The following is a 27,543-nucleotide window of genomic DNA, read 5'->3' on the forward strand; positions in this document are numbered from 1 at the left end:
CGTATCAAAACATCGCTCTTGGTTTCCCAGTTCAGTCAGAGATGGAACAAAGATGGCGGCCTTGACAGGCGCCCAAGTGAGACTTGAGCAAAGACTCAAGGTGAAATTAGGTATGTGATTCAGTGTGACCCATCAAATTTGGAGCTGTGTTTTGATTTATTTTTTTTTCTGCTCACACGATGAAATACTTGGATACATATTATCAGTGTTGCTGTTGCATATGATGTGGCTTAACAGACTTGCAGTTTACACTTCACTCATCACATTCTTTAATTATAATTTATATACTATGTGAATCAATTGATATGCCCTGTGAATTGTGAAATGTGAGCAAGCTGTGATAATTTAACTACTAGGATTTTCTAAATTTTTTCCACTCCTTGATGAAGATTGAGATAATGTTTTCAGTTCAAAATTGTTCAGATATTAAAGTGGATTAATCATTAATGGCATTAGGGTAAATGCAGTATATTCTGACACCATAGTGGCAAACCAGGGCTTTTTTAGAATCAGTTCATTTTTAATTTCCTCATTTACTCAAGGTTTAAACCAATTTCTTAAGTATGATAATGCTGGTATCCAGGATACTTTACTGGTCTACCAATAGGACTCAAAAATGAACTTGAGGGAGAGTCTAAAAAACTCTCTGCTTTGCCACTATGTCTGACACATTAGGGACGTAGCAAGAAATGAATGGCTATAAAAATATCATTGTATGCGCAACTAGAGTTCTGATTGGTGTACGTCACTCACAAGTCAGTGAAGTCACAACACCACCATGGTCAGGAAGATCATCCGAAGATGTGCCAGGTGTGCGGGAATTTTTATTATCATTGCATCAATTTGCGCCATAATATGCCGGTAAAAAAGTGCACCGTGCGCCAGCCTGTGCCGTGCTCTCAAAGTTGTTTAAAGATGAATGCGCAGCAACACTATCACATACGAACAAATATCTGCATCACGTTGACTAGATTTCTAACGTGTTAACTCAGTTTCTAAGAGTCGGCAATGTTATGAATATTTATTCATAGATAACAATTCGGTTGGAAATTAATTACAAAACTGAATAGTAGAAGGCGACAATCCACGTCTTCCAGGTCTCATAGTGTGGCACAAGAGTCGTTGTAAAATTTATCTCAAGGTCATCTGGTTGTTGAACAACCGCATGCCAGTCGATAGTCGATAGGATTTATGCAGTCGATAGTCGATAGGTTTCTTCAGTAGTTCGATAACTTAACAATGAAAACACTAGTCGTTAATAATGAGATAACCTTAAGTCTATGTACATAATATCCTTTATATACAACAAACACCTAACAGATAACGCATTAATGGTTTAATTTTTCAAACCAGCGGTGCCTTCTTAGCCTCTTAGGTTTCTTTACTAACGAATTCACCGCTTCACCTCACCGTAAATATTGTGCGTAAACAAATGCCAGCTTTCCCTAAAATTCGGAGGTCACACCTTACTCTTATCCAGAACTGCTTACTCAGTTTTAAATACTCAATCACCAGAATTATCAAACCTCAACTCTATTTAATATATGGCTACTTGCATTTGTTCGACAAATGCGAGCCACTCACAAATGGGATTCGCGAATTTCATATTCTCTCAGGCATATCCAAGAATCCCAGTTAGTTACAATGGGAAGAAATTAAAACTACGGATGTGCACCTCTGTTATTCACGTGCGTACTGCAAATTTAAGCGTAACACATTCCTGAATCATTCATCACAGAGTGAATTTCAACAAATGAAATGATCTAAACGTAAAAATCAACCTTGTAAATCAAGTCACGAGAAGTACAAGAATCGGCAACAGGACATGGGCCTATTTCTTCAGTGAATTGACACTTTTGCAGACCCGCCTGCGGTCCTGGCTGCGGATTTGCGCAACTGAACCACTCACAAGTCCTTCAATACTGAACGAATTTGCTTGAATTTTAATATGTGAGTTACGGGTAAACATTATCGATACGCTGCCGCAGGAATTAATACAGATTTTTACAAAAATTAATTTTTAATCAAAAACAATAAACAAATTTTTTTCTCAACCCAGACACTCATAATTCCTTCAATACTGAACGAATTTGCTTGAATTTTAATATGTGAGTAGATATTATCGATACCGGTACGCTGCCGCAGGAATTAATACAGATTTTACAAAAATTATTTTTTAATTAAAAACAATGAACAAAATTTTTTCTCAACCCAGACACTCATAATTCCTTCAATAGAGAACAGATTTGCTTGAATTTTGGATTATGAATATTTATTATCGATACGCTGCCGCAGGAATTATTACAGATTTGTACATTAATTAGTTTTTAATTAAAACGAATAAACTTATTTTTTAAGCAACCTAACCATTCATAACTCCATCAATACATAACGGATCTGCTTACAATTAAAGTATTGAGATTCAGATGCAGTAAATGAAAAATAGAATATGCGCACTTTATTGATGTATTTAATTTCACAATAGAGGGTTTCTTCCCAAGGCACGTGGATGAGCATTCTTTCAACTGGGTAGCATATCATAATTAAATCACGAACAAGAACTCACTAGAGCCTTCAGCACGTGTTTAGATCATAGAATTTCTCTCCGACGACCGCTGCGTTCTCAAGTTATATGGCTGATCATTAGACTCGTGACCTGTCATCCAAGGCGACCAAAAATTATATCCAAACTTTAGATATGATTCAATTAAGAATTGCGCTCAAACCTTTTTCTCGCGTCTATGTAGTACATTTTTTGTGCCTAATAATCTCGTTCACTAAGTATAGGGCCTTTAGGTTATAACCAATTTTATTTAGAAGTGTCATAGTGCCGTGAAATTAACCTCAACATCTATGATAATGGAATCTTTGGCTTACACAGTTCATATGAGTAAAAACCATTTGCCATTGAGCTGCCCATCCAAGCCTGTAACTTGCGGAAAAAATAAATCTCGCATGTCATTTATAAGTCATTTATTAGCAAAAGAAAATTGTATAAACAAATTTCCCATTGATTAATATTAAAGCGTGTGATTTGACTTGCAACATAATGATACTTGTATAAATTTTTCCACTGAGTTGAATATCATCAATGGAATTTGCGCGTGTTACAAACGTCTCGAAAAAATTTGAGACCGTAAATGCTGCCATAATATTTTGCATACAAATTTTCAGATGTACGTAATTGGTTAAAATGCATGAGTATCATGCATAAAAACACCGCAATATATTGCACACCTACATGCTCTTACATGTCAAGGTTAAAATAAAAATATAACATGCAGAAAATTTCCTCGAGAAAGTTTGATTCTAGCTTCTAAGTGGAAAAAAACACTGGCGTAATCTGTCCGATTATTTTTGCAAGCTTCAATACATATGATGGTTGCGTTGTCCCGGGGCTGAACATTTTACATCCGCCGCTCGTAATGCGCTGTTGGGGTCCGGGTTTTAGTCAGTACCGCAGTCGTATCTTGTCGGGTCTTGCTAAGTCGCTTGTTGGCAGTTGTCATAAGTTTATTGTGGAATAGTCCCATTAGTTGGCAGTCGTTGAAAAAAATAAATGGCTGATTATTTTAGCTCGAAAGTCGTTGCAAAGTAAAAAAATTGGTCGATAACTTTAGCAAAAGTCGTTGAAATTCCAACGACTATTGCCACTGTATGAGACCTGGCACGTCTTGAGATTGGCTCCTTCTAACGAAGGACTGACTTTGGCAAATAGTACAAACCCGAATGTCAATGTCAGGAATACATTACGTTCCCGACATCCTCCCGGCTGGAGAAATGGGTTTGTGCGGTGCAAAACTATTGAAAACAAAAATACAGGCACCACACTTTTTTTTAAATTATCAGTTCTCATTTTTTGCAACTTTGAAGGTTAATTAAATAGACTAACAACAAACATTAATAAAATATGAATAGCTTCAAGAGACTCATCACATACATGACGATGAATCAGCACTGCGTAAAAGTATGTAAAGACGATGTTAGGAATTTCTGTTGACCGTTATGTCTAGACATATTTTATTTACAAAAGATTTCACACTCAAAACTATTTTCCATTAATTACAATGATGAAATTATTTCTAACTTCTTTCATTAACCATAGAATCTTTAATAACCCTATCAGTGCACTAATGGTATATATAGAACGAGCAAAATCTGTCATCTAACGTTAATATTTGTAGGTAATATTTGTTTACTTCATGTGCCCAATTTCTGAGGACTTGGTTATTCACCACTTGCCTCACGTCCGGACAGAATATTGCCTCACTTCTGGATGGTCTACAGAAGGTAAACAAACGATGTTTGTCAGTTCGTATAAGAAATTTGTGGAAAATTTCTTCGAAAATAAATTTCTAGATTTTTACTCTCACAAAATTTCCATATCAAGGAAAATCATAGATTATTGATGGATAATTAAACGCATATTGAGTATTATACATTTTCTGTCACTTGTCCCTTGACAAAATGTATGTGCGTGCTGTGCCGATGCTTGCGTGCGCTGCACCGATGCTTGCGCGCACAAGCGGGGATGGCCAGAAGTTGCACCAACTGTGCGCGGCAATAGCTAAAAAAAAGTCAAAATGCGCAGGAATATTCCCTGAAAACATACATAATCCTGAGTGTGGCAACACCACACTACGCGCCAGCAATGATGAAACGTCATAAGCTGTTGCCATTTTTATTTAAAAGCCTTTAGAATTCAAACCTACAAAATCCCTAAATTCTGACACTGTGTGTGACTGAATTTGGCATATTGTGAGACTAATTCCGGCAGTGCTTCGAACTCTATTAATTTGTAATTCTGGCGCCCGGCATTGGAATTCCTATGCCCTGTGTGAACTGTATTGGAATACAACACAGCTCGGAATGAGCGTAATTAAAAAATTTTAATGGTTTAATTAAGAGCTAGGCCTATTAAGCTTTTAATTAAGAAAATTTTAATTTTTGGACACAGCCCATGGTGCAGAGGGTGGATGCAGCGTCGCCAATATAGGGTAAACGCGGTATATTCTGACATCGTAGGTAATTCCGTCACTTCTCTAGTTTTTCCTTTATATTAAGCTTTGTTTTAGTTCCATGCGTTCATTGATGGTTGAAATGGTGACGTCATACATTTGCGTGTCGAAATACTGCAAAAACACTAGGTCTTGGCCATCTAGCGGGAAAATATTGAGATCCAAAGAGAGACAATGCATGCCACGTGGTGAGATCATCGAAAAATGTGTCAAATTTGACAGTTGACATGGCTCTGCCAAATAGTGAATAACTGTTTTTATAGGAAGAATATTATGGTTTGAGACAAAATTTTGCTACTGAAGCGTCGCCAAAGATCTTGCAATATTCACCCACTCTCTGCACAGTGGGACACAGCTCAAAACGAGCTGTGTGTGTCTAATTTCAAGCTGTGTCAGAATTAGTTCTTATGTCATGTGTCTAAAACCATCACTTAACTTAATCATCTATTAATTTATTTACCACTTGAAAAGTTGAAATTAGCAAATACAAGTATACTTGCCATGGTCAGGAAGATGTGCCAGGTGCGCAGGAATTTATTTTGTCATTTTAACGACCTGTGCGGTGCGCCGTACTATGTTGGTAAAAAAATGCGCCGTGCGCCGTTCTTTAGAAAGCTAAAATAGTTCTACTATTTTAGTCGACAATATACGCGAGTATATTGACTACGCGAGTCGAACTGACAATAATAAAATGTAAGACATGTCCGGGTTACTTCTGACCCTTCCGGTTGTCCGCCTTGTCGGATACGGAACGTACGGTAATTGTAAACTGCGGCTGTTATACATACAAAATGTAAACAGACGGTGTTCAGTGTTGCCATATGACTTTGGAGAAAATTTCTTCTAAAATAAAGATGGCCGGGATTGCGCGAACACGTGCGCAAAGATAATCAATTTTCATTACATTGCGCCAACTGTGCACAGCAATAGCTTAAAAAAAGTGAAAATGCGCGGGAAAATTCACTGAAAACATACGTCATCCTGAGTGTGGTATACTTGAAGGATTTCTAATATATTCACAGACTTACTATTTAAAAGTCTCAAACCATAATATTCTTTCTACACAAACAGTTTATCACTATTTGGTAGAGCAAGGTCAACTATCAACTTTGCCACGTTTTTTTATGTTCTCACTAGGGGACGTGCACTGTCTCTCTTTGGATCTTAACATTTTCCCACCAGATAGCCCAGACCTAGTGTTTTGGCAATAGTATGGCGCGCAATAGTATGATGTCACTATTTCAACCATCAATGAATGCTTAGAACAAGACAAAGCTTAATTTAATGTAAAGGAAATGAAGTTGAGAAGTGTCAGAATTACCCACGAATCACGATGTCTAGATATAACTGCGTTTATCCTACCTAACCTGAGCCATGACTTGAGAAAATTTAGTGGTTCAATAACTTGGCTAAGCTTGATTTGAATGTCTTATATCCTGTTTATATTGCTCGTCAACAAAGTACAATTTTAGAAATGTTACAAGTTTTAGATATGTTAATCTGTATAAAAAAATAGAATAAAGCGTTGACAACCATTTTCAGGATGCGTTGCCGGGTAATTTTTAATGAAAAGCCATTTACGCTGAGTTATGAAAAACTATTTACAATCCGCAAACTTATTTAAAAGATTGCATGAACGTGTTATCCCAAATATCTAATTTTACCCTAAAAACAGTCTGATTGTACTACAGCAAGTGTCAACTGAACATGTGATAATGCAGTCTGACCGCTCTAATGTGACTGCAACTACGCAATCTTAAACTTGTTATTTTCATTGGCGTGGGACATTTTGGCAGGAACTTATCGCAACTGATTTCCAGACAAGCTTCACTGCATCCTGATCCATTCAACTTACCAGAAACCTTACTTTTTTCTAAATAGTTGACCAAAGACTGACAAATATATTAAATGAAAGAATCTCAATCAAAATGTGTAGGCAAGATCTTTTGAAGGCGCAAATTTAGCTACTGAAGCGTCACCAAAGATCTTGCAATATTCATCCACACTCTGCACAGTGGCCCATGCCATGGTCTACCTAGTTGGGAAAAGTCCTACTTTTTTCTGAAATATTGCAGAGCTCTAATAGCTATCACTTAATATCAGTAGTTATGAAATCTTACGCTCTAATTTCATGTATTTTTGTTTGATTAAAAAAATCCTGGTTTGAAATTTGCAAACACATAATTTCAGAAAATTAGCAACTTCCACAGTAATTCAATGCTCTTGCCAAAATATCCTGCATACTAGTGCGTAGTGCACTGCATAATGTCATGTCAATGAGTCAACCCAAAATGGGTTGTTGAAGATTGCAAAGTTGCAATTATAGGTCAGGCGGTCAGACTGCATTATCACATGTTTGGTTGCCACTAAAGTAAATAAACATTTTATTGTTGCTCAGTTGCTGTTTTTAGGATAAATTAGAGATTTGGGATAACATGTGCAAACATATCGCCAATCAAGAACACATTTTTTTGGGGGGGTAAACATACAATTTTTGAACACAAATTAAACCTATGCATTGCTGAATAAATTTATGAATGCCAATGTTAAACAATCAAAATAAAATTCATTAAACTCAGTTAATGTAGAAATTCATTTATAAAAAAAATCTTTTTAGTTTTAACACACCTCTGACACTCCAGACAACAGTGCGTCTAGCACATGCATCGACAACCACACGTTGCGTCAGTTGAAATTGTACTGCCTGCAACTGTATACCGACTACAAGCATCAAGCTATATTTCACATTCAGCTGGGACGTTCAGTTCAGATTTAATTTGTTCATTCATGAAAGAAATAACTCATTCGTTTGTCTGTAGCAGAGATGTTCATGTGCTCGTCCGGATTTGGCTTTCGATTTAGTTCCTGATATAGAGCAAAGTATGCGTTGAGGGATTTTTTACAAATGATCCGACGCTGTGTACAATTTTTTTAAAGAAACTTACAGAATGAAGTTTCATAGCACATTTTAGATGCAAAAGTTTATTAAATCAAATGTGATTTTTACCAAATTAAAAATGAAACTATTCACTCACAATGCCCTTCGGTGAGCAGGGTATTTCTGTTTCTGCTTTGATTTTAAGGGGAGCGTCTACCCTAAAATTGAAAATTTTCACTTTTTCGGTTTTTATACTCATTTTAAAGCTGACATTCTGCCCTATCCAACGGTACCACTGCCATATCTGTACGTTGATTAATGATTTCACGACATTTCATGAAAGGGGGGCGGGTGGGGGAGAAGATGAAGACCTCACGCATCGAATGATATGTGTCTCGATGTTGTAGCTTGGAAATCCTAGGACTAGATCCATTTCTACAGTACCCCCTTTTATAGCCGTTTTCTAAGAATTTCACATTTTCTTTCATTTTTTTTCGAAAAATTCACACCAACAAAATGCGAGTTTTTTTCCATTTTACATATGTGTACCAAGTTTCAGAGTGATCCGACTGTAAATAGCCGAGATAATTTTTAGGGTAGACGCTCCCCTTAATGAATGGGCTAAATGATAATTTTTTGCACTTCTTCCTGCATAAGATCTTTAAATCTGAATTGTTCTTGACATAAGTAAATATGTATCTATTTATTGACAATACGCTACCTACTGTAGGCGCTGGAAGACTTTTTATTTTTATTGGCACTCCAGCTTTTTTTATTAAACTTGGCACATAAATCATTTCAAATCAAAACCAATTATGACTCAATTAATAATGAAGATGTTTGTTTACAATATGCTGTTACAAACGTTGTAAGAATTTACCCTTTATTTTAATTTTGTGTCAGCTTCATTTTTGCATGTATATATACCTATACCTCTTGGACACAATAACGGCCTGACATGCAGCAGGTCTACAAGTTTCAGTGAACCTTAAATATCTCCCAAATTAAAGAACGCATCTTGATGAAACTTTGCGCACATGTTCAATAGGGCCGTCTTTTTCTATTAATACGGGAAAGCTTGTGCACAAGGATAAGATATTTATTAGGCTCACTGCAAATTTAGGACTGAATAACTTGCACAAGAAAACGAAATTGAAAAATTGTTCATGGCCTGAACATCAGTGTTAGGTCTTATTGAACGTATGTACAAATTTTCACCAAGCTAGTGCACACTAGCTTGACACCAAGTTGCACACTAGTGTTGGCTTAAAAATGTGATTGACAGAATTTGCATATCCCATTCCAAAAAAAAAAAATGATGGCCATTTCTGCAAAACGGGGTAATAAACGACACCCCCCTGGGTAATAAGGTACACCTCTAAAATTGCATTTACTGTAAAACCTTGGTTAGCAAAGGCTCCAGTCAATGAAAAAATCAATTAACAACAAAGAATTTTGATTACATTTACCTTGCTCTGTGAAAAAAATTTAACTTGATAAAAAATTACTGCATCAGTCATCACAAAATTGTGCAAAAAAATCACAAAATCAAATTGTGCACCAGGCAATATAGAAGAAAAGTAATTAACCTAAACTATGATTTATTTCTCCAAAAAATATAAAGGTTGTCACTAGAATATTCCTTACTGTTTCTGGTGTGTTTTCCAAATATTTTTTTTTTTTTGTTATAGTGAATTCACTTGACCCAATTAAAATGGTGTGAAATTACAAGCCATCCTGTAAGCTTACAGCTACAGAAGAAATGCAACAGCCCACATGGCTGCTGATAGGAAGCTTGCAGTGGACAAGGTTGTTGTAAAAGCTCAATGGCATGCCCATGGATACGGTAATATCCATGGACATCCATCAATAATATGGTAATATCATTTCAATTAAATAAAAAACAAGAAAAAATTGTAGAAAATGTCATTTATTCTACATCTACATTATCTGCTATGGTAGAGAAGGACTTCAGAGTCCTGTTAGTATTAGATGAGTAGGTACACTCTGCATGCTTCAAATGTTTTAAAATTAGGTTTTATTTCAAGTGTCCCAGATTATCCCGTTGCCAGTGGTAATTCGGGATGCTTTTATTTTGCGTCAGGCACCTTACGAATAGCATATGGAATTTTTTGAAGATGCCATTTGATAGCCCTCGCAAAGAGCTATAAAAAGAGCCCAAACTTGTTTATGAAATGTTCCATGGTAAGAATTTATTAACAAAAAACACTCAAAGCCGTCCCTTATTACCTACCCCATTTGTCAGTAGCACTTGTCATTTCTATCTTGGTGCATAACGCCAGTTATATATATATAAAATGAACCTTCTCAGCAAACAATCTTTAAAGTAAATTTGACCAACCAACCTTGGAGACAGATTTTCCAATGGAAATTTTATTGTAGACTAGTTACATCCTTGCATTTTGTTTAATTTATGGTATTCTATTAGATTTTTTCTGATTTTGATGGATGAAATATTTCTTGCAGGGGAGGCGAAAAATTTATCTCCTCGGAGCCATGGCAGTGTGGGTGTCCGGGACGTCTACTGCGTATTGTCTCTTGACCAGGAGCAAATTTTCAGATCAGCTACCATTGAAAAAACTCTTGAGTAAGTTTGTTGCATCTTATAATGAAATTGGAGTTTTTTTCCAGTGAACCTAATCTCTCAAAAACATGCATTTCAACAACCATGCTTCATATGTCTCAACTTGCAAAGTAAACTTGAGAATTCAATTTAATATATTTACATTTATAGTTGTTTTTATAATTTAGCAAATGGTCACTTATTATCCAAACTATGTGTTAGAATGTCTTTTTTATTATTCATTTGTTGAATTAGTTGCTACATGGAAAAAGCAGGTTCCCTTAATTTTTCATGTATTATATAAATTTATGGAAATTTTCATCAGTCCTGTTTTTAACTTGACTAAGGAAACCTGTAACTTTTCTTATTATCACACACCAGCCTGAGAGTTCTCTATATGCATATCATTTTTATTTAAAGCTTCTATTAATATTTGCACCTTAATTTTACCATAAATTTAAATTAATGAACAACTTTTAAGTATCTGTAGTTGTTACATTAATGACTTGATGTTTTCCAAATATTGAATTCATGTACATGTATTACAGATAAAGAAAATATTAGATTATTTACTGCAAGTGTACAAATGTACATTTAATTTAAAATAGAAATTTTCCCTGTGTATCTAAATCCTTTTAATGAAATTGTTATTTGATTTCAGCCCATTTTTTGGTGAAGAGTTCCAATTTGACATTCCAAGAGAGTTCAGATTCCTGTGTGTGTACGTGTATGATCGTGACCGACCAATGAAGACAGACAAGATTGTAGGTAAAGTCTCCATCAAGAGAGAAGATCTCAGTAAACAAAATGGCAAAGACCAATGGCTTGCCATCACTCCTGTTGATGCTGACTCTGAAGTCCAGGTAATGATGCAATTTAATTTTCATTATGGTGTTTGGTATTATTATAATCCATTATGGTGTTTGATATTTTGAAGCATACCCAAGCTTTATTTTAAAAGACCAGATTATGTTATTATGAAGACACTGGAAGTATTTACTTTCACTCTGAATTTTGGATATCACTAGGAAATGCCTAATTGGGTTGACCATCCTGAAAATCATTGTTTGTTGCATTCAAGTTAATCTTGTTGTGCCATGTTTTTATTTGTCCTGTTCAATAAAGATTCCCATGACAAGAAATGGGAAAAATAAATAAAATTCTTTTCTTATATTGTTAGAGGAGATTAAAATTTAAAGCCATATTGAAACCATGCATCTTCTTAAATTCATAAACCTCAATTTGTAATTTAAAATTGGGATTGAATTTTCTTGTTTCATAACAATTTTTAATGGAAATATAGCCTCGATCTTGAAATTGTATCCCTTTGATTTGACTGTTCTGCAACATGCTTATGATTTTCTTGCTTCAATTGATGAAAAATGTTCAACACTAATCTTCTCCCAGGGGAAAGTTCATGTCCGCATCCAACTGAAAAGCTTGAGACACATGAACGATGCTGCTCCTCAGCCTATGGTTGAAGTCAAGTGAGTGCATTCTATTAAATCTCAAATCATCTCTTCTGTAAGTTTTCTTTGCTTCAATATCACTTTTAATTGATTCGAAAAAATTTTAAGTTTCAATTATTTTTTGTATACATATACAATTTTACCTATTTTTCAAATAAATAGCTACACCATGATTGGATCCAAATTGATTATATTAGAAAATGACATTACGGAGTTGAATAAATTTGGCACTGAGTGAAGTTAATTATTCCAGAAAGGATTTTCTACGTTGAAATGTTATTTGCAGGATTGAGGAGTGCAGCGACCTGTGTATTGTGAACGGCTCGTGCGATCCATATGCCCAGGTGACCATGCATTACTCCAACAAGAAACAAGAGAACAAAAGAACTAAAACAAGGAAGAAAACAGTCGCTCCACACTTCGATGAAACTTTCTTTTTTGAGGTGAACATTATTTTTGCAGTCATGTTCAAGTGAGATTTACTCAAATACATGGTACTCATTTGTGACGAGCGTTTCCAGTTTTGAATACCTCACTCCAATGTTGTCATGTATATATTGATACAAAGATTGATTGAGATTTTAATTTCACTTTCAACATTGGCTTTCTTTGGATCACCACTTCAACCTCAAAATTCTGTTTTCATTTGTTGAACAAGATTGAAATGCAAGATTCATTGAAAATTTAATAGAAACTTGATTAACCTAAATGATGCCAATTAAAAATGCAAGTTGTACTTCTGTTCAGAAGCAACGTATTTTTATTCCAGTCACCGGGTGGACGACATCACTCAGGGGACGGCAGCTGCACTTACAATGTTGGTGGTGGAGCTGTCAATGGCAACAGCCTTTACTCTGAGGAGGTTGCTGGCTTCCAGTGCCTACAAGTTCGTCTAAATTATCCATTAATGGCAATTAAGATTGAAATAAGTGAAGGCTTTTTGTGTGATACATGTTAGCAAGACGAATTGCTGTTCAAAATGAGAAATATTTGCTTTGTTAGAAAAAAGAGCTTGCTGGAATATATTGCCTTGATATCACTATATTTATATCATAAGCAGAAAAATATAAGAAATTATATTTTTTATTTGGTAAACAGTTGAATAAACTTTATTACTTGACCAGGGATAAAATTTTCTATTTGGGAAGTTAGTGTTATAGTTTTTGTTTGATTGAAACCTAATGTGTCATGCTGACAACAGGTGGTGTTATGGCACGAGTCTGCGGGCATGTTTGGGAACGTCTTCTTGGGAGAGCTGAGAATACCTCTCCAAGGGCTCACTGCTGGCAGAGAAATGAACGCTTGGTGAGTTACTGAAGCCATGGTGTCATTCTAGCAATAGTGCTTTGTATATTCAAGATTTATCTATCTTGGTAATTTAAATTAGTTCTAAAATGTCAGCTCTCAGTATGAAAGACGAGAAATATAGCTTCAGATTTTTAAATCCTATTTGATATGTGCACTTGTTCTTATATCCTCCCTTCTGAATCCAACTTGACTGCAGCTACCCGATGCCAACAAACTTAAAAATCTGATATTATTCAAGCCATGTATAATGTACAAGATGGCTGTGGTTGTGGTCCTGAATAAGTTGGTCCTGCGGTGTGATAAAAAACCTTTATAAACTGCTATGCTATGCCCTTTAAATTTTTAAATTGGTTCCATATGCATTTGATTCTCATACCTACTATATCTATGTATTAAACTATTACGACTTTAACTTATATTCAAGAGATTGGAAAAAGAGATTTTGCTAGATTAATTTGTGCAAAGACAATGATTATTCCATTGTGGAAGCTATTTTCTTGGGCCTCCCTACAAATAAAAACATTTTTTATTATTATTTCTCATTTCCCATTGCTAACTCTGTCTTTTAGCGCATTTTCTCATTTATGGAAAAAAATTCACTATTGTGCTCGCCATGTCCGTCTGTCTGTCTGTCTGTCCATCTGTTCGTCGGTCCGTGACCTCAAGTTTTCGTCGACGAGAAAATGCTCTCTCTGTCACTCACTGCAGTGAGTACTGAGTAATGAGTTATATTTTTTCTCCATTCATGTAGTATCATGTGTTATCATGCCGCTAGAATATGTTTGTTGTTGCAGGTATTTGCTGCAGCCTCGCGAGGGCGCCGGCGTGCGCCACAGCTCAGGCAGCAACAGCAGCAAGAGCTGCGGGCTTGGGTCCCTGCGGCTCAACATCCACTACAGCTGCGTCCACGTCTTCCCCAGTCCGCTCTATGATAGTCTCCGCTCACTCCTCGTGCAGACCGCCACCGTCCAGGTCTGGTCTCTTCTTCTGGTCTTGTCATTAACATGATTGGTTTCTTTGAACTCTCACTCTTGAAGAAGCGCTGTTAACTAGCCGTACTACTTTTCAGGGAGCTTCTGTTACCTAACTTTTATTCTCAATTAGTTTTTTATGCGAAAATTTAACCTCGTTTGGGTATGGCTCCCTGGCAATGCCATTGTGTTTATAGTTTTTTCTGTTGCGGCTGTGAAAAAACAGGCTTTTGTCCTACAATTTTGGTTAAAGGACTTGTAAATTTTGTACTTTTATCTGTCACTGAAACTAGACCTTCTAATCAGCTGTTGGTCTATGAGACTCATTCTCAGTAGCATTGTAAAATGAACTACTACAGTTTACATGCACCGCCAGCTTTCATGTAGATTTTGTGCTAATGAATGGCCTTTTCCAGCCTGTGAGTGCTTCAGTTGGTTGGCTGGTGGGTGAAATTTGTGGGAACAACAAACAGGAGGCGGCGGTGCCGCTGATACGCGTATTGCTGCAACACAACCAAGCCGTCGCCTTCATCGCCAACCTCGCCTCGCACGAGATGCAGCATGTCTCGTGAGTACCTCTTACGTCTGCACGAGATGCAGCATGTCTCGTGAGTACCTCTTACGTCTGCACGAGGTGCAGCATGTCTCGTGAGTACCTCTTACGTGTGCGCGAGGTGCAGCATGTCTCGTGAGTACCTCTTACGTCTGCACGAGGTGCAGCATGTCTCGTGAGTACCTCTTACGTCTACACGAGGTGCAGCATGTCTCGTGAGTACCTCTTACGTCTAAACGAGGTGCAGCATGTCTCGTGAGTACCTCTTACGTCTAAACGAGGTGCAGCATGTCTCCTTGGTATCCTTAGTATTTGTTTGGGACGTAGCAGTCCCAGGCCACGATGGATCGCCGCCTCTGATTATCGCTCATCCGCCCTCATTTGGGCCAGCTGATGCACGAGGCTGTTGCTTGCTTCTCGCCACTGGTAGTGTTGCAGGGGAGGTCGATCTGGGATTGTGCCCAGGAACACGTCCAGTCATCTCTTGAAGGTCTCCAGAGTGAACTCCCCCTCTCTTAGATCCTTTGGCAGGACATTAAACAGCCTCGGCCCTTACACGGAAAGTGATCCTTCCCGCAGGAATTGAAATCTGACTGCAGATCTGTTACGTAGTACGTAATATCTTGCACAGTACTGTTGAACCTTATATTCGATGCAGCTTGTCTCTAGTTCGCCTTACACAAGCATGCAATTTACGAATATGAAATTAGGTTAATTTTTGTTTCGTTGCCTACTTGTCGGACACTTAGATCTACATTGTGTTTTCTGCCGTCAGTGACCCGAACACGATCTTCCGCGGCAACACACTCGCCTCCAAGTGCATGGACGAACTCATGAAGCTTGCCGGCCACCACTACCTCAAGCAGACGCTCAAACCAGTCATAGACCAGGTTTGCAGTTGCCCACTCAGCCTTTGCTAGGCTGAATTTCTAATTTTATATTGACTTGACTCAAGTTTTCAAATTAGTTCTCGCATCAAAAAAGTTTTTGGCTAGATTTTGCAATGATCGCTCTTGACGATAAGAATTTTAATTGCTCTGAAAGCATTGTTATTGCTTGCTTGAACCCGCCATGGTATTATCTGTTCACGTTGTTTCCGGGGTTCGAATGAATGGTTATATGTTCTCTGTTTGAAATGTTGACTAATTAGTTCTTAAACGGCTGTAACTTACACAAATCCGTTCCCAGTTAGTTGCGAGTTGTGTTATAATAACTGTTTTTTGATAGGTAATACGTGAGAAGAAGCCCTGTGAAGTGGACCCTGCCCGCATCCCGCCCACTGAGAACAGGGAGACCAACCTAGCCAACCTCTGTGTACGTTGTATTCCGAATTAATTCTCGTGCGAATCTCATCAAACCTTTTCGCTTAACTTTTTAACTTAATTTTTCATTTCATATTCCGTATGACAATTCCACTCATAGGTTCAATGTTCACTTTTTTTGCTATCGCTGCTTGTTTTGCTTAACATTATTACCTCTGAATTTGCTGTTCCCATATTCGATTCAAGTTTGAAATTCAATTTTCCCCGTTTTTATGTCTTGAAGATATGCCTGTATTTATTATGAACTTCGAGAAATTTAAGATAAAACTTGTTGCTTTTTGCAGGAGTACACAAACGCCATCCTTCGGTGCATCAACAATTCAGCTCTCAGCTGCCCGCCCGTCATGTGCCAGCTCTTCTCTGAGCTGAGGGAAAACGCCGATGTTCACTTCCCAAGTCAGTGCCTCATTTGAATATTTATATCATTGATTAGAATACTAGGTACTAACTCGAATCGATTTACGGCTGGAGAATACTCAACTGGTTTGGTGTTTCTCATAATGTTTCAACTGGTTTCTTTTTTAGTTTTTTTTTAGTGTTTTAATGCAATAGGCATTTCATCAGCTCCCGTGTCTTTCGAATTTACATGTCTCTGCTCCCTCTTCAACTGAAGTTTAATATATTTTAGGACAGGATCTTGAAGTGTTATTACGCTCAGGAGTCAGCAATCTGACAGTTTGTATGGCTTCTTTGGTCCCCGACAGATCAACGCGAGGTTCGCTACTCCGTCATATCGGGCTTCATTTTCTTGAGATTCTTTGTTCCTGCAATCCTGGGACCGAAGCTTTTCGATATCACATCAGAACAAATCGTAAGTGCAGATACTTTCCAGATCTATGTAAACTAACTATTAGAGTAAAATCAATAATTATTATTACAATAAACATGTTATACATAAACACAGACATACAACAAAACTGCAATATTCTCCCAGTAAGATCAACAGAGATCTTCTTGGCAGTATTTATCTCAAAAGCATTTTAAGCTCTTCGTGCCGATTGCAAATTTGTCCTCTCTGGCGACGAAAAAAAAATAATAATTTCTTCCTAGTTGATGTTGATTCCATTTTCGAAAAATGTCTTTTTTTAACGTCCATAGGTTTCCAAATATTTCGGGCAAGCAACAACTTATGTCGCCGGTCGAATTTTTTCCCGAAAAGTAATAAAATATTCAAGCATTTGTTTGGCGGTTTGTTGGGCTCATGACACGCGTGTTTACCTCCAGGACCTGGGCACAGTGCGCACTCTGACGCTCATCTCGAAGACGGTGCAAGGTGTAGGCAACCTCGTGAGCTCCCGCAACTTGCACCACACCTGCAAAGAGGAATACATGCGTGAAGTTTTCTCCCTGTGCACCAACAACAAACTTGTTGATGCCGCTAGAACAGTGAGTGTACAGTCTATTGCTTTGTATTTTGTTGGTTTTTATGTTGTGGATGGCATTTGAGTCGTAGTCAATACGGCTTCCAATAGCTCGCTACTTTAGCGACAAGTTGTTTCACTAGTCTAAGGAAGTTAAGACTAAAAATGTGCATCATGTAGAAACATTTCCTTAAGAAAAATTTGTGTTTTGCAATAATGTATTGAGTGCCGCCGTCACGGATGGTGATTTGCTCCTTGATTTCCAATTTATTACATTTCATGTACTTGCGTAATCAACTGTTGAATATTAAATAATTAGATGATGCAAATTTAAAACTTAAAAACACAGGTCAGCTCATTTCTGCTTCTAATCTTTGCAATATTTGTAAAAATAGTACCGGTAGTAACAATATCTTAAATAGGAAAGAATAGTAAATAGTCTGTTTAGGAGTTGGATTTGCTTCATTTCAAATACTATAATCTATTTCTATTTCTGGAATACAATATGCCTGACATCTTTCATTTCTTATTCTGCAATATTTTATTTCCCTGCAGTTTTTGGAGATCATCTCTTCAATTCCTAACGGCAATTTGAAGGCTTACGACACCCCGATTACACTGCGCGAAGGGTGAGCAGACATGGTCGAACTTAGGGTGCCTTTGGCGTGTTACTGCCAATGAATTATTATTCATTGGCATCATTATTATTCATTCATTAATTATTAATTAATTATCAAACAGTATTTGAATAAGAAATATGAAGTGTAGGTTGTCTTGGCTCAGTACTTGATCACTGTATACCCAAGATCATTGTCCCATTGATAACTATGTTGACGAGTCAGGAAGTTTGAATAAGGTACAGATCTGTAAAGTCAAAATTGGGCTATTTTATCGATAAAACGGTCAAAGGTCACCAGCTACGGTCTATTTTTTAGTATACTGAAGCCACTGCCCGTCGTAGGTATGCATTTAATGTTTTTTGTACGAATTATGTACGTACACAATGCAGCAGTTGATGATGGTTTGGTACATTACTGAAGTACGCCGTAAGGTTTTACTCTTTATGTAGGATTTCTTGGCCCTGAGTGGTTATTTTATCTGTTATTCTTTTCAATCCCAGTTCCACCTGGACCACAGGTAAGTTTTGCCACATCAAACGGGAAAATTAGATGCAAAAATGCATGAAAAATGTTTTAATTTGTAAACTTCACCCCATTGAATGAAAATTCAACTTATGTTTGTTTACTTTTGCCACATTTGACACGATCTACGCTGGAATCAAAATAATTTATTGATAAGTTACAATGGTTTCTTCGTTATTTTAATTGTGTTGATATCGTTTGCATTAGTTGTGTGTTTGTTTGCCTGTGAATGGTTGTACCTCAGTTAAATATTCTTCATCATGCTATTCAATAAGTTAAATTTTACAAAATTATTAAGTTTAGTTGCCGGTATATTCTGCTAAAGATCCTGCAGGCCGTGTTTCTCATTCTCTATTGTAGCAGTGCATTGTGAACCGTCAGGTGATTACTGGATTTCATTTTTTCTCTTGCATGTAAACACTTGGCATATTTGTTTCACCATTCCGTGTAAATAGTTAAATAATTCGCTTTAAAGATAAATGTGACTAGGTTGCTTTCTTATCTGAGTTTTCGCACATGTTCATGTCTGGAAATGTTATTGTTTAATATTATTTGTGGTAATTTGTTGCTTCTTTGCTGTTCTAAATTTTTACCATCAGCTGCCCCACCAGACACGGCGGACCTTCATGTCTGAACATTCCTGAGCTAGTTTATGTCACTGTGATTCCTTAGTTAATTTCAATATTAAAACGGCGATTATTGTTAGATCATGATGCTAAAATGATAGTGTGGCTTGAAATTGGTATTAGTAGGAACTTTTTACTCTTAATTAGGCTAATAACAAATTTGGTTCTATGTTCAGTGTGATGATCAAACGGGCCCAGGGTCGCAAGAAGTTTGGCCTGAAGAATTTCAAGACCCGGTTTTTCCGTCTCAACACTCGCAGTCTGACCTACGCCAAGAGCAAAGGCAGCGGACCGCTCTGTATCATTCCTGTCGAAGATATTCTGGCGGTGGAACCCGTTCAGGAGAGTTCTTTCAAGTGCAAGAACATGTTCCAGCTTGTTCAACCCAATCGCACTTTGTACATTCAGGTAGGGCGTTGCTCTAGTAGAGCGGTATGGGTCTTTGTGGGTTGGGGTATTTCATCCTGGAAGTTGGAAAATCTGTTTCACGAAGTTGCTGATCATTACATGGGCACTGAATTGCAGAATTTTAATAGTCCTATGGTAAATTTGCCATGTCATTTCTGTTTCAATTTGGTCACATATTTTCCATGAAGACCTTTGATTTAAAGCACCCAACTCTCGTCAATTGATAATATAATACGTGCCGCAGCTTATTTTGATACATTAGAATATGCGGATTCATTTGACTTGAGAAATGCTTGCATTTCAGGCGGCTAACTGCGTTGAGGAGAAGGAGTGGCTTGACTTGCTCACTAAAGTTTGTCAATATAACAAGCACCGCCTGAAGCAGTACCATCCTGGCGCCTACCTCAACTCCCACTGGCTCTGGTACTGTACAGCTGGTCGTGGTACCACGTAATTTCTTAAGCATTAGATACGGCATGTTGGTTTATTACCGCGCACTAGTACCTTTTGTAAATTCATTCTAAGATTAAAAAAAATCGTTTTTGTGTCAATTTTTCTGAGATATTTTCCAGATCTCCAATTAAAAAACTAAATATTATGTCTCACACGTTTGTCTGCCAGCTTTGTTTTTCTTCAGAGATAGTTAATTTTTTCCTAATTTTGATCACATTTAGTCAAGATTGTTTTCTTATTGATGTCATTTTATTTGTAACCGTGACTTGGACTATTGGCTGTACAGCTGCAAAGCTACGAGCGAGAACGCGGAAGGCTGCAGCGCCGTCTCCAATTACTTGGATGAAGACCTCAACATTCAAATCGATGCTGAGCGAGAAGTGGAGTGCATCCTGGGCCTCCTGCTGGCTAACCAGCACAAGCTCAAGAGCCTACTCGGTAAGAAATATGATATTTCACTTGATAATTTCATTGCACATCACAATACTTTTACTTTGATGATGATACTTTTACTTTCTCGAAGCAATATTACTACTGTGATGTCCGATTATTGCTGTAGGTTAGATTTTGCTGGCCGTACGTTCTACGAGTGAATCTAATCAATCATTTTTAACATGAAATTTGCGCCTGAAGTGCAAAGTTGCCTTCATAATAAGATCGAGTCACGCATTGCGATGTTGATGAGGAATTTCTGGGTGTAGAGCTGTGCAGCGATGAGTCGCCCGTTGTCGGGGACTGCAAGCTCGAGGATCCTAACGCTACGCGCGCTTGCATCAAGAAGCTCGTGGACGCGATCACGACCCTGCAGCAGCACCACGTGGCGCACTGCAACGCCCTCAGGAACACCAACAGGCCTGGCTCTAAGTAAGGCCTATTCAGTCGCTCGTGCAGGCAACAATGTTCTCTTAACAACATGTAATGTGTGGTGACAATAATATTGATGTAAGAAATGTATTTTGTTTGAGCTTATGAAAGGTCTGCTGCCTTTCTAATTCTACGTTCTCATGCTTGGTTTCTTTCTCAGGAGGTTTTTATTTTCTTACAAATTCATGTTGATCAATGAGCTGTCAATTCCTAAAGAGAGATAATGAACATTGGCGTATGTAAGTTGCACCTATCTCTGTCCTGTCTTAGTCTGTTCTTGATTTAGCGTTTCTCGCTTTGGATCCGCCTCTAGTTTAATAGCTAAAGCGCCAGTAAGCCCTCTGATCGTGACACTAGGTAACTCGAACTCGCTCCGTAGCTCTTTTATTTATCACTGAAAATCATTTCTTCTGAACAAGATTGTTTGCCGTGACTACGGACAACAAATGATTATTATCTCAAACAAACAATACATCAGCTAATAAATCGTACCCGCGAGTTGATGTATACCTCTTTTCCAGGCAAGCGCCAATCGGAGATGATAATTATCTGATGCTCACCTCCAATTTTGGTTACGAAGAAAGCGTCATATGGGACACCGGGCAGCAGCACGACCCTAATGCTGGGCGTCAAAATCCAACCACTTCTGATGGCGAGACACAGCTACGAAACCTTACCACCAACGCCACAGCTACAACCGGTGCCCTCACTCTACACGACGCCAATTCGTTGAAGAACGTCAATAATTCGTCAAACTTGACCATCAGCAATATCCGAGACAGTATTAAAAAGAACGCTAATAACAACATTAAACGTTTACTGAATACTAAGGCTAATCACACCATTAGAAGTGATAACCAAGGACAATTCTTTTCGGGAAGTGAGCCTGCGTCCAAGATCGTCAGTGAATCGAACGAGCTTAGTGACTCTCCCCGTGCACTCGTGCCTTCGTTGTCTGGATGTGTGGCGCCTGCTCTGGCCACATGCGTCTCACCTGCTCTTGCCTGTTGCGCCTCAACTGCCGTCACCACGAGCTGCATCACAACGAGCCGCGTGGCGTCGTCCCTCACGTGTTCAGTCACTCCCAATTGCGAGGGTGTGTGTAAGAGCAACTCAAATTTTGAAACATTTCATGCTACAAATTCAGAAACAGATCAAGTTAATGTTACACCACCTCAGAGCCAGAGATCAGAAGTGGGAAGTAACAACAAGCGTAGCAATGATGCGGTAGAGCAATGCCTTGGCACGATCGCGGATGCTGTCAAATCCAGTGCTGAGTTCCTTCACAAAGCTGAAAGAAATGTCGGTAACTCAAATGACGACTCGCAAAGTGGAGTTCTCCTTGCCAAATTTAAGCTAACGAAGCAAAATTCACTCGAAAACGCTGGAAACAATAACTATTCCAGCTACAGTCGCTCTTATTCGGACTATTCTAACTGCTCTTTACCTCGCCCGTCTACTATGACGAGACGTTCTACTCAAACACATCTCGACTCCTCTAGAAGAAGTCCTGATTATGTGAACATTTCGAGTTTTTCTCACGATTGCAGTGATCTGACTACAATCTTGGCAGATGACATGGATTTAGATCCTATGGTAAACGCTCCTGGTGAAAACGGATCGGAAGCTATGGAAGTTAGCAGCGACGAAGCTAATAAGCATCTTTCTCGACCAACTTCTATTCAAGGAGCTGCCTCCAATGACGGGTCCGTTCTGTATGCCACAGGTGTTGATCAGAGCTGCCGAACGACGTTCCAGCAGGTCACGTCCGACCTCAAACTTCCCGGTTCCCAAACTCCATTAAGAGAGAATTTGAAATTCGGTACGTCTCCCTTGAATTCGCTCGTGTGTTCTTCTCAAAGCAGCAGTGACGGATCATGTGTGAATGAAGACGCCAGGACAGCGCAACACACGCCTCTCACGACCCAAGACAAATGGCATGCAGACACATTCGTGTTATCTGACAACAAATTTCAACTCGCTGCTAACGTTACTCATCGTCAAGAAACGTTGGACAACAGATTAAATGGCAACGTGCAACGTTTTTCAATATGATAGTTGTACTTCATCTACTATAGGAACCTATTTATCTATACTGTTTTCTTTATTGCCTAAACGTAGGGACGGAAATAATGTTAATAATTGTTTTTTTTTCAATTTCCTGATATTAGATTTTTCAGGAAGTCCACGAACGATACTTATTATGTGAATAAATATTGTCTCTTGCATTGAAGTGAAAATGAAGACGAATCATACACTTAAAAAAAGTGTGATGATTCGATTTGAACGTTCCTCGATTTGGAAGTTCCGAAATTTTTCCCGCTTTGAAGGAACAAGCAAGGTTTACATTTTGTTCGAACTCCACGGAACTGCTGTTCAAGATACCATATGTACCTGAAATCACTTCTTTGCCATACCCACAGCACGCCACAGGCTGAGTGATGCATAGTTTAGTGTGTGCAGTCTTGGAACTCACAGCTTTAGTTCCCTGAATAGTAAACTTCGCCTCAGTATGACAAAAACAAAACAGTTAAAATACGTTTCCAGAGCTTTATTTGTTGTTCTGTGTCAGTGCTCATACACCCGCTCTATTCCCTCAATCAAACTTGTGGAGATAAACAGTGATTATAAATCGTACAGTTTTTGTTGTATTCTAAAGATGCTTGAGTTATTTGACCTCAATGTGTTGGTTGGACGGATGGCTTTTAATGAAGTGGTTCTCCTGTGACTCACTTGGTGAATTTTAAGTCAAGTAAATGCTGCTGTACAATCCAATGGCTCAACTCGCAGATTCTCTTCTTTTCCAATAAGCATAGTTGAGATTTTTGTTCTCGTAGCAGTTGCTCTATCCGTTAATATTTCTCACATATGTAATACTCGTGGTTTGAGCATTCATCGTATGAAGTGAATGGTGAATAAGTTAAAAATCATTTATTTGTTGAATTTACTGTATTTATTTGGACTACTATTTTTCGTGAATGACTCGCTTCATTTGGAACGAAGATTTGCATGTATGATTTGACTTTATTGAGCAACGGAATGTATGACGTTTCTCTCGATAATTTCTATTCCGAAATCAAATTACCATTTTAATTTCATTTGATTCTAAAATTGGTGCTAGCAAATCTATTAACAGAAAATATAAAATCAATGCAAACCAGATGGATGACTGAAATTTCTTAGAATGATCACCCTAAATTTACCTACTTATTATGATTATGTAGTTAACATGTTTCTAAAGTTGTACGATATTATCGTCCTCCCTAATACGAAGATCTCCAGACTTCTGATTTGATGTGACCTCGAGTACATATTTCTGCTATTTATTCCATATTATCTACGCTCCTTTTAAAATAAATACAGATATTATTTTCGCGCTAAGTTACTTCATAGTTCTAGAATAATGGTAATATCTACTTCTTTGTTATGGTCTTTTTTGTACAGTGAATGTTGGTTCACTTGACTGCGTGTCTTGCTAGTGCAAAACAGTGTCGGCTCTGCTAATTTAATGTGCATGTTTCTCCGCTGCAGCCTCCTCAGTCTCAGCAGAGTGGTGTCAGTTGCATAGCATATTTTTCTATCATTAAATATTTTTATTATATGAGATTTCAATGATCCAGACGTATTTTGAAATTGACGGATTCCCATAACAATCGGGCCTCTTGGTTTGTGCATTTACAGTTGCTGTTCATACTGAAGGATTAAAATTCTTGCCTGTGTCGCGTTGTTGTCAATTTTACTGATTGTTTATATCGTATTTATTTTATAGTGCCACGATCTTCTGACTTGTAATTTATTGGCAGGACAATGAAAACCTGCTGTTCTATTGAAATGTATTCATGAATCATGAAGCTGCTTATCATGTTTTATCTACGAAAAATTAACTTGTTATGTGGAAATAATGTGATTGCAATATTTCTAACGTGATACTGTAATTAATAAGATGGATTAAAACGTTTTTCTTCCCATTCGTCTGTTTGTAAATTTGTAGGTACTTAGAAGTATTTTTTTATCTCGATATAAATTTTTTATTTAAAGTCATGAAATCACTTGTGCCGGCGCCGGATATCTATTAATTTCCGTACTTATATGTAGCTGAGCCATGGAATATGTGTTATTAGAACAAATTTTGTGGAGTTTTCCCTGCACAAAGTAAGTATGTTGCTGCGCCGGCCGGACGAACGCTGTCACCTCGTGTGCTCAATGGAGTTATTGTAAAAATTATAGTTTTCCTCGTTCGACTTGTCCTTGAAATATTTAATGTTCTTGTAAGATGTGATTTTTTAATGCCCTATTAAAGGCATTTCATTCATGTTTCAAATTTCTTGTGTTACTTTCGTTCACAAACATCGTTACTCAACTTATTTGTTATTGGTCACTTGAATTTTCCAATGCCAAGTCCTTTGTTGACTGTTGTTGGAAAATTTCTGCACTAAAAATGTTGATATTTTATAAGATCTTGCCAGGCTCCAATGTTGCTTTCCAATGTTACTATTTTTCGATTGTTATCTGCTGATATTTGTAGTGCAATGGGATGTCAACGCCCGTTAGAATTCCGTTCGGCTCAAATTGTGGATTTTTTAATATAAAAAGATTGTCATATTCGATGGTTATGAAGTTCAACTCATGTCCAGAATATTTTACTATCATTTAGCCGAGTGTTTTTCAAGGCAAATATTTCATTTTTAAGTACTCCTGGGAACGCGGGAAGTACTCCTGGGAACGCGGGAAGTACTCCTGGGAACGCGGGAAGTACTCCTGGGAACGCGAGAAGTACTCCTGGGAACGTGTGAAGCACTCCTGGGAACGCAGCCGGCACTGTGCTCAATCTTATGATGTTACTAGATTTATTTCTTTAATGTGCATGTGCTCAAATATTCACTCAACAAATGCATTTATTTATGGTTACTTGTGAAAACTCGACGACGCATCTTTGCTTCACTACTCAATATTGAAGTTGATTGATTAGACGTGAATTCCCAGCTCTTGAACACTTGATATTGCTTCGTCTTCTGCTCTATTTATATCACTTGTATGTCTGTTGTCAGCAACAAAATATGCCATTCCTCATCACTGGTCTCTGTTCTTTCTCAGCTTCTTCATAATTTTAGTTTTTTTACCACTTGCGAGTAACTCATTCTATCACTCCTGTAAATTATTTAATACTCATAAGCAAGTATTTTGTTACGTCTGTTCAACCGTCTGCTATGTCGTGCCATTTGAGCGGTAAAAATTGATCACATACATCATATTCCCCAAAATTATATTTTCTCCATTGGGAAAGAAAATTTTTCTTTTTCCATCGAAATGTACGTATGATGCTAGAGCCGGTTATAAGTACTTATAGCATTAGTCTACTTAAATCAAAAGTTCAGCCAGAATTTAAAAGCAAATCAAGCGATAAGCAAATTCATTATATCTGTACTGTAACGTTTTGAAGACTAGCTCCATCATCAGTTTCAAAAATTGTGTAGAATATAAGTACAATTGACAGTAGAAATCTACAACACGAAAGGTTTCAATCTCTAAAGTAAATATTTAGGTTTTTATTGCTGATCGTATTTGTATTATTGACAATTTTGTGATTGATGATGGAGCTGGCCTCCAAAGCGTTTTCAGTGAAGTTCTAGTGAATTTTCAGAGTACTCTTTTTGCTTCAAAATTCTTGGAGCCTGGTATTATTTGCGTACTCATTTTTTCCATTGTAAAATTTAGTAATGCAATTAACCTCAGAATAATTCTAGCTTCATTGTACTTTCAAGCAGTCTATTCGGTTGGCACTTCATTCCGCTTTTGGCACTAGCAACAGAAAATATGCTTGCGTTGTATCTTACTGTATGTACTTAATAAATTATATGCGTTTTATGAAGAGTCAGTTCTGTATTGGAAGTAAGTTCACATATCTATGATTATTTGCATTTATGTTAAATGTAATGAAGTTCGAAAAGTAGCGACATTATTTGATCCAGTGGAATCGTTGTAAGATTTTATTTTTAATTGATTATTGATGATGCGCTTGAGGTAAAGTTCTCGAGTCCTGACGTTATCACGGTTGCTGAACACATTTGCGTTGTATGTTCTTGTATTATATGTGTTCACATGTTCTGCACGCATAGAAGTTCAGTTGCATTTCTCCGGACTCGTATGTGTGTTCAGTTCTTATTTGCCACTTTCTATACAGTATGCCTATAACATCATTTGATCACAAATCTCTGTTTGAAAGACGTTTCTTTTTTTTATAATTTCATACTTTTGATTACGGTAGTTTTGTAAATTAAGTGTTTTGAGTCTGCTACGTATTGTTGCGACACCGTAACTACTTGTGTAGTTTCTTTGACATGTGAGTTCGCATCACATGTGTAAATTATTCCGCTTGTGGCGTTTACATGCTGCCCAATTTTTTTGTTAATAATGATATGTTGTTCCCATGTTAAAGGTTATTGGCGAATCGTGCAGTTAATGAGTTACGAACTTTTTGGTATAATTTCTATACGTTATACTCACTAAGCATCAGCTTATTTCTCAATGCGTGCCAAAATATTTTACTTTCATCAATCTGTTCGTGAATTATACGTGTACAAATGTT

The 27,543-nt window shown here is 37.5% G+C and overlaps 1 protein-coding gene across 1 annotated transcript; it reads left to right on the forward strand.

Moving 5' to 3' along the window:
- Window positions 1-27,543, forward strand: LOC108664308 (ras GTPase-activating protein 3). The gene is made up of 20 exons (XM_018150876.2): window positions 1-110; window positions 10,384-10,504; window positions 11,142-11,343; window positions 11,888-11,967; window positions 12,236-12,392; window positions 12,719-12,835; window positions 13,151-13,254; window positions 14,052-14,229; window positions 14,645-14,796; window positions 15,557-15,671; window positions 16,009-16,095; window positions 16,388-16,499; window positions 16,808-16,914; window positions 17,328-17,489; window positions 18,020-18,093; window positions 19,409-19,640; window positions 19,945-20,063; window positions 20,380-20,531; window positions 20,795-20,957; window positions 21,479-27,543. The coding sequence occupies exons 1-20, from the start codon at window positions 53-55 to the stop codon at window positions 23,010-23,012; spliced, it is 4,026 nt and encodes a 1,341-aa protein (XP_018006365.1). The 5' UTR covers window positions 1-52; the 3' UTR covers window positions 23,013-27,543.

This window comes from Hyalella azteca, unplaced genomic scaffold, assembly GCF_000764305.2.
Source record: "Hyalella azteca isolate HAZT.00-mixed unplaced genomic scaffold, Hazt_2.0.2 contig13376, whole genome shotgun sequence".
NCBI lineage: Eukaryota > Metazoa > Arthropoda > Malacostraca > Amphipoda > Hyalellidae > Hyalella > Hyalella azteca.

What these genes read in the sequence shown, in the direction of transcription:
- LOC108664308 (XM_018150876.2), top strand. Translation starts at nt 53, where the DNA reads ATGGCGGCCTTGACAGGCGCCCAAGTGAGACTTGAGCAAAGACTCAAG. An exon ending in CACGAGATGCAGCATGTCTC is followed by an intron (nt 14,797 to 15,556) that starts GTGAGTACCTCT and finishes TTCTGCCGTCAG; the next exon opens with TGACCCGAACACGATCTTCC. An exon ending in ATATCACATCAGAACAAATC is followed by an intron (nt 16,915 to 17,327) that starts GTAAGTGCAGAT and finishes GTTTACCTCCAG; the next exon opens with GACCTGGGCACAGTGCGCAC.